This window comes from Nestor notabilis, unplaced genomic scaffold, assembly GCF_000696875.1.
Source record: "Nestor notabilis isolate BGI_N333 unplaced genomic scaffold, ASM69687v1 scaffold3121, whole genome shotgun sequence".
In the NCBI taxonomy this organism is placed as follows: domain Eukaryota; kingdom Metazoa; phylum Chordata; class Aves; order Psittaciformes; family Psittacidae; genus Nestor; species Nestor notabilis.
In genome coordinates this window covers 49,722-61,599 of record NW_009913244.1, presented here as the reverse complement: position 1 = coordinate 61,599, position 11,878 = coordinate 49,722, and the positions used below count along the sequence as shown (strand labels likewise).

The following is an 11,878-nucleotide window of genomic DNA, read 5'->3' as shown; positions in this document are numbered from 1 at the left end:
AGTGAAAGTGTTTCCCTACTGGCACTTTCCCAGGATTCAGGAGGTGAGATTAGAGCCTTTGTAAAATGTTTTGTGATCTGTCAATTAAAATTTTAATCTAAAGCCAAAATCTATATTCTGGTGGCATCACCTCTTCCTTTCAGCATGGAAGGAGCATTACAAGTGAAGAGTAAAATCATGAAGTCTTTGGTTCACTAAGTATTCTCTAAATTCAGTAGGATAAATTGTAAAGCTGGTAATTCTTAGTACCAGCCTCCTATAGAATCCAATGGTAAGGCACATGGAAAATGCTGGCAGGAGGTTCATTTTGCAATAGAGGTCAAACACTTACTTGTTTCATTTTCAGTCCCCACATTGAGCCACTGACGTCTATAACAAATAAAATATTTTTGGGCAGAGGATCAAGATTTTCCGGAGCAAAGAAGTGAATAAAATAGCCATTAAAAATCTGCAAAGTGAAATGAAACATCACAGTGAAGTGAGCTACATCCAAAGATGTCAGAAAACTCAAGACAATAACAGTGGAAAAGTTATTCTTTTTCATGGGCCAATTCTAACTTTCAGCTCTGCACAGTTCTGTAGCCTTTTCTACTTTTTATATACCTTTTGTATACCTTTATATACCTTTTATATACCTTTATATACCTTTTATACTCCATAGTCTTTACTTTTCATCAAGGAAAGCAGAGCCTGGGTCTCAGACAACTGCCATGCAGTAGCGTAGGAAGGAATGAAAAACATTTTAAGACTGTTCTGTCCATAATAATTCAACCCCATAATTCTGCTTCATGTTAACATAGAAACAGTGATGTTCTGGTTGTTCCCTTGTGATGTATTGGTACAACATCCAATGACTCTGTCTTCTGATCCAGCATTAAATCATCAGAATGCTACTAGGTATAAAAGACATTTGCTTTTGGATAAGGCAGGAATTGGCTCCTGACTATAAGTAGGACCATGTCTTAGTCATAAATTAAGTAAATCCATTCTTCCCACTGAAAATCTCTCTGTTCTTTCAAATGGATACAGAGCGCTTTCTCACGCTTATTCTCCTGAACGATGAAGTCTATTTAGCACAGTTTGCTTAATGACAGCAATTCACTGATCTCCTATCCCAGTTAAACACCTACTTCCAGCTCTCCACCCGTGGTTTCTCTGTTCACATCATACTGCACCACAAAGTTCCCATCTACGGCTGTGGATGAGCACGTGGGGCATTTTCGTTGTTGAGCCATCGTGGGCTTGAAAGAAACGTGAGCCTTGAAATGAGAAGTGATGAAGCAGTTAGTCAGGTGCTGTGTGAGAGGTGGACCATTGAAACATAAAGACTTCATCTGTTCATGAAATATCTCTCTCTACTGAATGCTTTTCTTCTTTCTTTCTTTGTGCTCTTAGTTTAAGTGGAAAATGGACTTTTTCACTTCAAAAGAAAAACAGCACTAAGGTTTGCCTGGATGTGCTGATTCAGGAGTAGCAACTGTGACACAAATAAGATGACCCATCCAGAGCACCAAATAATTCAATTAGAGATGTGTAAACCATTTCTAGTAAGCAATATCTTGTAATTTCTAGTAAGACATCTGCTGGCTTATTTAACATTTTACTGGTTGAACGATCCATAATTTTATCAACATTTTTAATGGGTTTTTAATTGATCTTTTTTCCCCAAACAAACAAGAGCTTTCAGTTTGTCTGTAAATTGAGTACTAGGAATCCTTTTCATGATAGAGTCATAGAATGGTTTGGATTGGAAAGGACCTTAAGATCATCCAGTTCCAACCTCCTGCCATGGGCAGGGATGCCTCATCCTAGACCATGTCACCATGGCTCTGTCCAGCCTGGCCTTGAACACTGCCTGATTGGTTATGCAGCCTTTATGGAATTCTGTCTCTGGTTTGACTGGATGACTTGAAGTTTCCTGAGGAGATAAGACATTATTTAGCCACACACCACCTCTGAAATTATTTGTTAAACTAGGAATGTGGGTGAGGGTGGCATAAGGCTGAGCCTGGTTATCAAGAAACAACACTGCCTGATATATTATTATAGTAGTGTAGACAGATTCTTTGGGCTTGATTCACATAATGTGTGTTAGATGTCTATGTAAGACTGAGTAGAATTGTACCCTCCCAGAGTCACTGCTTAAAGTTGAGACAAACTTCTCTCTACTGCTGGAGGGTTTACTTACAGCCAAGAGCTATGCTGGAGAAAGCTAGGGCAAGACTATTAAGGAATAGAGCAACCCTAGAATAAGTCTTTATGCGGATGTCCTCAGTCCAAACTAAGATTATGGAGTTATTCCAGAATGGTTCTTCCACTTGTTGTTCATCACCTTCCTTTTTCACATCCACCAGTCTCAGTGCATTGCTTTCCAGCATAAAAAAAAATTGAAAGCTTTGCACAAAGATGGATGGACACTGTTTCTGTATTGCTGTCACTGTAGTATTTGAGCATCTTGTACATACATTTAGGTATCAGTAATAAAGACATTATATAGTTTTTGCCATATTTTTGCATGCTTCCAGCAGGTATGGGAAAATGCCATGACTGCATTGGAGCAAGTGTGAAAACTGGAGCTTTCATGCTGCTTCCAGACTATGAATATTACCTTTTTCTCTCCCTTGGAGATGGTGGTGATTCCATCAAAATGATCTCCGAGTGAATTAGGAACATGCACATAGCGAAGGCCCTGTGGCTCAATGATGCGGACATCCACCTAAAGGCAGGAAGGGAAGACATTTAGTAAGGAGCAGAGCCAGTGTTGTACCAGGATCTTATGAACCCTCCACATGTCCAAAGAATAAAAAGGATGTGGTGGAAATGCTCATTCTTCCTCTTTCTCTTACCCACTGGGGCAAGTGGTGAGGTAGGAGTCAAGGGAATACCATTGTTTATGCTGAAAGCACAAAAGAAGCATGAAGTGCCCCTGCCTCGCTGCTGCTTTGGGTTGGGAGGCCAGGAGGAACACTTGGTGATGAGTCCTCTCGCTCTCTACTCATCTTATTGACAGGACAGAGAGTATTTTTGCTTTTGTTTGGATGGCCAAGATGATTTGGAAAGTAAAGTTTTTATCTTGTCAGCCTGAGATAAGGCCTTTTTCTGGTTTTGTTTCCAAACAGTCAGTAAGCTCATGAGGAGGCAGGACATGGCTTGAAACAGATCATAGCCTGCACCAAGGAACAGTGAGCAGCAAACTTTTATATACAGCTTGTGCTGAAGCCATGGAAAGCTCAAGAAGACATTTATGAAACAGGAATGTAAGAATGTACGGATGGAAATGCCCACTTATCCCTGTATCTTGTGTCTGGACACCTTTGGATGAGCGTAAGAAAGAGGGCAGACTTCTGGCAGACAGTTGTGGAGGGACTGTATTCAGAGAACGTCTGCTCTCACAAGACACTATCCTACGAAATGGGGATTATTGTAAAGAGAACTGTTCCAAATAAATAACAAATATTGTTTGTTTCCCTTCAGTCAAGGCAAGTTTACACAAGGGTATATATAGGACAAAGCTTGTTTGCCCAAGTGGTTCTGACATGAGTCGATCACGATTCAGGAGATAGCCAGCTGTGTTAGCATGAGGCAGGACACATTTGCTCCTCACTCATGTGGCTACATAACTCCTGGTTTGAAGTGTTTAATGTTGGTTTCTGGTTTACAAGTGACTTATTTGTACCAAGCCCATATGGAAGGATGGAGCCGTAGATGAAGCGTCCCGCTGTGGGATCTGTAGGAACCCTGGCTGTTTTCTCAGTGAGGAGCCACCCATTGGGTGCTGCCTACACACACCAGCTCTACTTTACCTCCATGTGCTTTGCCAAGCGTCCTGGCTTCACAGACACGACGTGCTCATATGAGCTCAGTTTCCTTCGAATCATTTCATGGTAGTGAAGTTCAAACTGGATCCTTGTCCCTGGGGGCACATTCACTTCGGTTTTGAAGTTTTCCATATCCAAGGCATTGCTCCTGAAAAGTCAGCTGTGGGGTTATTTTGAGAAAATACAAGGAGAAAGAGATCTTCTTTGCATTTTGATTTAGAGTTAGGCATTTGCTGGGTCCAATTCTAACTGTGGCCTATATTGGGAACTGCAGTTGTCTCTTAGCACAATGTTTTATCAAGCTGAAAGCAGAAGCACAAGTTAAGTCCTTGATAGTTGAATAGCAACTCATTTTCCTTCTCAGAGCTCCCTCCTCCTGGGATGGGTCACCCTCAGTTCTCCTATGAATAAGTTCAATACAATTCCCATATGCCAAAGTCTTTATACCTTACTATTCCAGCAGCTTTGCCTTTGGCTTTAGCTTGAGCATACATTTTTCTGGCTTCAGATTTTTCCCGGATTTGGCTGGTAAATGTTATACCATTGACATCCCTGAGAGAGAAAAGCACAGTCAGCTTTCAAAAGAAACAACTTTACAATCAGTGACTGTTTCTTCACTTCAGGAAAACATCAGCGAAATCTAAGCTGGTGGGAAATGAAATAATAAGGCTCTTGTTTAACCCCAAAGTAATGAAGTCTGGTTTCCACTAGATCTCTATCTTTTCCCTACCTGCTTTTTCATTTCAAGTAACCAGCACTCTCATACTCCAAGGAGGATCTGTTCTCCCTCACCTCATTCACCCTTTCCCTGTTCTTTGGGCTGGCCTGTTTTGGAACATGGCTGTTTTGGAACATGGACCAGGACACGTCTCCTGGCCAACAAGCTGGCTGCTACCTCTCTGAATGGATACTGCACCAAGCTAGTTTCTTTCTGTTCTAATTTGGGTCTCCCTCTCCTTCCCCTTTGATTTGGTGCCAACTTGCACAAGAGAGGTGGAAGCTTGGTCTGTTTGAGACTTCTGATCTTTTGTCAAATATTGTTGATGTTGGTCAATGGCCCAATAATTACTGGAGAGGGACAGATGGATGGACAGACAGTATGATGACCTGACCCTTCTTTTCTAAGAGTAAGCCTGTTAAACTTACACTGGAAAATAATAAGAGGTGTTTTGCTTTTACAGATAAGTCCCTCCCACCACTTCGAGCCCTGCCAGAGCACAAAGCTGATACTTGCCCACTACTTACATAGTAAAGTTGTCAATAAAAGCTCCTTTGGGGACTTGCACATCAAACACTATGTGCTGGGGCCGTTTTGCATTATTCACCATTTTGGCTTGGATCATTGTGTTGGCCAGCCGTGAGGTTATAGTGGATTGAACTTTGTAGCTGTAGAGACCTATCTTGTCATCGTCCTCCACCTGTACTTGACAAAATGGCTCTATAAATTTAGGACACAGTAAGAAAAGATGCCCTAGAGGGCAATATCAACCCCATTCATAGTCTCAGTGCCTTTTGTTCAACTGCTGTTTCTTACAATATGGCAGCTACATGGGACAAGAACTCAAATTCAGTACAATTCCTTATTTTACCTGGCAATTGTGGCAGGATACTCATGTCAATATAGTTCATTACAACACTTCAGCTGAAAGAGGGAATTTATTAAGCTGGAATATTTTTCTCGGTTTTGACCATGCAAGCAGTTCTTGGAATGACTCTATTGGTGCATAGAAGGGTACAGAGTAATCCTGAACACAATGTAGAAGAGAGCTTACATTTACAATGAAAGTCTTAAATAAAGGAGACCTGAAGCATTGGTTATTGACCTAATCTTGTAAATGGTTAAACTATGGCAGCTGGAGAACAGTATTAAACTGGCATACTAAGATATTGGGTTTGTCTAATCACTTTTGATGCTTATTTCTTCATATTTACCATACCCTTCTCCCTCCACGAGCAGTTGTACAAACAACATTGTGCAAACAGTGCTCTGTTTAAAGAAAAGACGTTAATGCCCAACCCGCAGTAAAAACAAGGGGCTGAGCAAACAAAAGAATTGATTTCCAAAAAATGGTTAACTAGAAAATGACTTTGTTCAGTGTTATTTTTCATGGAGGAAGGAAAAAACTCACCAGGTCTCCAACATACCCCCAGTCAGATGTGCTGCGCTGGAAAAGAAAAACATGGAGAACGTGTTTCAGCAAAGCTAAGAACACAGATTGTGTCTGTTTCAAGACAGGCATCAGACACAAAGCTGCTTTCCAAGACGATGTGAATTGATTCGAGTTCTCAGTGTGCATACTCCTTTAGTCTTATTTTATGTATTTATACATGGGATGTTGAAGCATGTCATCTCCCAGCTGTGACTATTAGAGACTATCCAAACCAGAAGGTCTTGCTCTGTCTCTTATATCTTGTAGAAAACATTCTCTTCCAGAACAAAACCATTCTTCCTGGAAGCAAAGCAAGCTGGCAAAAAGTCACACTCAGAAACCACAGCTTTTAACAGGAAAATACTTGGTTTCTTTTTCTAGGAAAAGTGGGGAAACCTCAAAACACAGACCTTTTTAGCTCAATTGGTTTTCATTTCCATTATAGAGTCTGTATTTACATTATAGAATATGTATTTACATTTTTGTAAACCAGGCAATATGTTTGCATAAAAACCCCTATTGTGTAATTGCTATTACATTTATATACTTGCATATACGTGATTAGTTCTGTATGCACTGCTTAGAAGAGCTGAAACTGCTCATTGACAGTTGGGTTTTCCCCTGCCCTATGGATAGTTCCATTTGGAGACTGTTATGAAGAGGTGGTGACATCTTGTGGCCATTTGAATCATTCTGTTTAATTCCCTAGAATTTAAACCCTCATAAGTGATTGTGCGATAGGATTTGGCTCACCTAGTTCTAGGGGGAGATGCATTGTTTAATGCAGATATCTACTCTGGTGTTATCAGCACAACTAAGCAAGCTCAGCTCTTCTTGGTCAATGGAGTGATCCCTTTCATCTGAAAATGGATACCCCAATTTGGTTGAATGAGTCCTGCCCTCAACCATGCTGACTGTACTGATCAGAGGAGTGGGTACCCAGTGCCATTGGTGGTGGGTACCCCCTGGCCTTCAACTGGAGCTTCAGGAGGCCATGAGGCTCCTCTAGGTTTTGCATGGTATCTAACACCCATAAGATGTCTTGGACACTGCTAGATACGTGTTTGTAGGCAATTGAACTGAGCCATTCAACTCCACTGATGATGAGAAGGAACTAAGGGAGACTAGTTCAGACACTGATGGCTAAATTATAAACATGCACCAAAACATACCAATCCCATCTCAGGTTTCAGTTGCATTTGAATCCAAGAGGACCAAACCCATCGAAGATGCTCACAAAAACTACATTAGTCACAGGGTGTATATATGATTTACTATACAGTTGCTAAAGTAATTTGAAGCCAATTAATATACTGTTACTAGGAAAAACCTTGGGCTGCATAAGAGATGATGTATGTCATAGAAAGACCATTTTAAATAGATGATTTTAAGGATACTTTAAAGCCAGATAGAGAGACTGCAGGATTTCTGCCTGCCTGAGAACAAATGTAGGGGTTTATTTCCTAGCTATACAAGCCCTACCTGAAACATTCAGACTGGGATTTCAGGATCTGGAAGCCTGGTGGATTGATCCTTGCTCAGTCCATCCTGACAGCCCACAAACACCACTGTACAGTGAGCTGGACGTCGAACAGAGCCTTCGTGACATGGTCTAGGGTGAGACACCCCTGTCCATGGCAAGGGGAGGTTGGAACTAGATGATCTTAAGGTCCTTTCCAACCCAAACCATTCTGTGATTCTATGGCAAAGAATCAGACGGTGAAGAATGATGTTTCCTCTACCTTGTTGTTGTGTTTTAAGCCCGGGAATCATCACCAGCACGAATACAAATTAAGACTAAACCAACCTTAACTGAAACAGATTTAATCCTGAAAAGATGAAGATGGAAACCAAAACCTTAGCACACAGGTGGTTTGCTTTATTGTAGTACTTTTCTGGTTCTCAGAAGAGCTTGGGGTTCCTACTCACTCTACAAATGGTGCTTAAAGCTTTCAAGTCACCCATGTTTGCTTCCTTTTTGTTTTTGTGAGGGCAGAGGAGAAGGGGGAGCTGCTGATGGAGACCTGAGTTTAACACTTGCACATGTAGTGACTTGCACTGTTGTTGTGAGAGATCAGACATGTGATGGTCCAGCGCCCAGGATCTCAAAGGTTGTAGAAGGCAGCCACTCGACAGAGCTGTGGATACTTCAGGCTTGAGCACTGGTGTGGTTACTGAGAACATGGGCTTTGTAGGGACTTCGGTGGCACGTGAGACTCATGCTTTTTCTGGCATAAGGATGCATGGCTGATCCTTGCCTTTGAGCCACATCCACATCTACTTATGCCTGCGCTGTGTAGAAACAGTATCTTGTGCAATATCTGATGTGTGGCAAATTGTTCACGAGGATGGAGAGAGGAAGTGCCTCAGGAGCTGTTTTAAGGATCTGGTCTGACAGATGCTGGGATTTCTCTTCAGGTACTGAGGCCTAATGTTCTGACATCTGTTCAGGGTATAGATATTTAGCCCTCCATAATGATCTTTGTTCAAATCACTGTTCATGAACGTTGCAGTCTAACATCAAGAAAATATTGCCTGCTTCAAGCTAACTTTGAGCCAGGGCTTCTGGCTCTGACTCCTACTGTCCTGTCCCTGGAGGAAGAAGCCCTGGTGTCTAAGAGAGGAACACAAGAGGTAATGCATTACAAGAGATTGCAGGGTTTATTTCATCTATGGGATGCCTAGCTTACCATTGCTTTTGAGTTGCAGTCCACAAGCTGCTTCTGAGGTGTGACTTACTAAAACAAGGAAAGCAGATTCAGAGATGTCACATCACATCAAAGGAGATTACTTTTGTACTGGGGCATGAAAAAGCTGAAAAAGCAGATGTGCAGCATGAGAAACTAGAAGAAGGATGAGATCTACCTGGAAAGTCCTCCCAGTCCTTCAAGGTGCTATTTCCTCATAGAGTCACTTGTTTTCGTGTGAGTCATTTCCCAAGCGGTTTATAACAGACTGCAATTTCATTTCAGCCTCTTCAGACTCCTTTTGGGGATCACAGCCCTTACTGGGAGGGGCAAGAAGAGCAATTTCAAACCTAAAGCTTGGCAGGGCTTGTCTTCACAGTGCTGCAGATGGATCCTGGCCTCTCTGGTTGCATTTTTACGCTGGGAGCTTTGGGCCCTCCAGCCACTTGATTTCACCCTCTCTCCTTCCGTATTTCCTTGCTTTGCTGGTTCTTATGGAGAGGAAAGCAGGCAGAGCAGTAAGGAAATAGGTGTGATCTCACCTGCCTCTGGACAGCTAGAAATCAGGAGCAAGACTAGGGGACATGCTACAGAACATCCTGCCTCCCGGTCTAGACACAGGCTATCTCTCCGAAACAGAGATAACGGCAGTGCACCATCTTATAGAGGTTCACAAGGTTACCTGCATTCCAGCTCATGGGGTGCTCTATTTCTTTGGTCACAAGGACCATTGACATACCTGAGACACAGTATTTTGGGAATTACTCAGGAGCAAATATTTTTCACAAGAATCTGGTCTTAGAAATCAATTTTTCATAAGATTTGGACCTAGAAAACAATTGTTTCTGTTTAGAGATAATCAGTAGGGTCCTAAGACGAGTCCTGTTGTCTTGTTGCCAATGGGCTGGTGACCTCACTGTAGAAAAACATAGTGCTAAACCAGTGATTTGGAAGACAGCCTTCCTACAGTGATTAACACTAAGCAACTATGTGCCTGCTTTCGGCCCAGAGTTACTGTCTCAAGGTGTTTCACACAGCTCAGTTTAATCTCATTTATTAAGACTTTATTATAACATAAGAGTAGTTCACTCTATAGCTGGAATCTTAGTTCTACTGGTTTGCAAAGATGCATTGACAGGTATAAGATGGGAAATAATATATGGGAATAAGAAATAACTGGTATAATGAAACTATTAGTAGAATAGAGAATTACTGCATGTATAAGTCTATACCACTATGTATCTGCAAAGCTGGGGAACAGAAGCAACATAATACATATGGCACTAATAATACAGATGTGTTGGAAAGAAATGGTGCCCTGAAGAAGAGAGGGTTTCTGCTAAGATCATGATTAAAGTATTTAAATACTGGTCTGGCAAATGTGAGCTGGCTTGAGTCATATTTATGCTGAAATTTCCAATTTTTCTTCCAGCATAAGGGAGGTTTTAGGTGTTAATAAGTTACATTTACACTCTGTGTGAGGTCTCTTTAGGAAAGCCTTGAGATAGAGAAGAAACATGTTTACTTAATGTCAAAGATGCTGGGAAATCCAGCTTCACTCAAGAGGATCTTTTGTTTCCATTATACTGAACAAGCTCAAGAAAGGCAGCACCAAAACTTGGTGGAGGATGAGGTCCACTCTGATATCCTTTCTTTCATACAGTGTAATAAAAGTTAGTACCTTCAGACAACAGATTTCATGATGATTATTATTGTGAAGTACCACTGTGTGAAACACAAGAAAACTGCTGCAATGCTCTTTTAAATGTTCCTGTTTCAGGAGCCAACAGACTACAATAATCTCAAGTCATCAGCATGCTGGAAACCAGTTTTCTTCCCTGGTCTCAGGCCCCACCAGCTCATTACCCATGTGACACTGTGCTGCACTCTTTTGACCCAAGTTAACTATGAATGAATGGACTACCTGCAGGACTGGAAGGTTTCACCCTCCATTGCCAGTGTCCGAAGTCCTTTTCCATTTCCTTATGGAAAAGCATCACCAGTATCAATGGGATTTTTTCCCACAGGAAGTTAGAGACAAGTATCTCCACTGTTTGTCATCTGTATTATGTTCCTTAGGAGCGCAGATACAGAACAAAGCCTTGTGCTAGGTACTGCATAAAAGATAGTGGCAGTTCTTATCTCAACAAGAGATATGGAGGTCTCAGTGCACATAAAGACCTGCTGGTCCCACCTCATTGCACATCCACAACCCTTGACATGGACAAGCCAACTGGAGAGAGCTCCTAGGCATTCTTGCTTCCCATTTTTGGAAGCATTTCTGGGTACTGTACCTGGTACCTGCCATTTCTAGCCTTGGAGCTTGAGGGAAATCCATCAATTTCTAGGTCTATCAGGTTTTCCACTTCCTAAAAGAGAAAGAAAGGAAGATGTGATGCTGCTCCCTTACTGTTTAATCAATCACTTGATTTATTGTTGACTATCACTCTGACAGAGTTCCAAAGGGAATTTACCTCCCCTCGGTGTAAATGTGGAGCAGAGGCACAAACCATCCCAGATCAAAATGCTGGATCCTCACACATTCAGTCACCCTCTGTGGCCAGCCAGCTCTCCATACTCCTATGAGATCATGACCTTTACCATCATTTTACAACCCTTCCTTCTGAAACAAGGAGTAATATTTAACCCACTGAAATACAAGAGGCAGATTATCATCAGGATGGGTCTGGTCATTGCGATGACAGCATTTCAGATACTGGTCTCACTTAAGCCAGAAAGTTCAGAGAATTTTTACTTAAACAGTAGAAATTGTCTCTGGTTTTATACTAATATACCTGAGAACTAAATCTGTCCCATTGACAGCAAAGGAACATCAGGTCTTTTCCAAGTTCAAAGCTGCACTGATTCGGTTAGAAGCGTGTTTTTTATACCACAACAATACTCTTAATTAAATGTTGTTTGAAGTTTAACTTATGGCAATAAAGAAGTTTAAGTACATGAGTTGCTCTTCAACTTATATGATAGGATACAGACAAAGGTTTGGACAAAATTAACTTAAAATATTTAAGCACATTGCTGTTAAGCTGATTCAACGTCTATGGTTAGGAAGGACCACAGGTCTGTAATATTCTTCCTGGGAATTACAAACTCCGGATAAAAATCTCACTGTGTCATGAAAAGTGCTGTCAGAAGAAGAAAAAGAGGATATCCCTGCTCATAATTCCTTCTGTTAATCTTGCAAAGGAAAAGAAAGCTTCCCACC

At 41.4% G+C, this 11,878-nt stretch overlaps 1 protein-coding gene across 1 annotated transcript in view; it reads right to left on the bottom strand.

The window, feature by feature from the left end:
• ITIH2 (inter-alpha-trypsin inhibitor heavy chain 2) overlaps positions 1–11,878 on the bottom strand; it is a 29,207-nt gene that overhangs the window by 16,459 nt on the left and 870 nt on the right. The window contains exons 2-9 of the mRNA XM_010023102.1: positions 10,950–11,024; positions 5,948–5,983; positions 5,064–5,236; positions 4,266–4,370; positions 3,804–3,966; positions 2,609–2,716; positions 1,131–1,259; positions 332–448 (exon numbers count right to left, since the gene is read on the bottom strand). Coding sequence (XP_010021404.1) covers positions 332–448; positions 1,131–1,259; positions 2,609–2,716; positions 3,804–3,966; positions 4,266–4,370; positions 5,064–5,236; positions 5,948–5,983; positions 10,950–11,024 — 906 coding nt within the window. The remainder of the gene's footprint in view (positions 1–331; positions 449–1,130; positions 1,260–2,608; positions 2,717–3,803; positions 3,967–4,265; positions 4,371–5,063; positions 5,237–5,947; positions 5,984–10,949; positions 11,025–11,878) is intronic.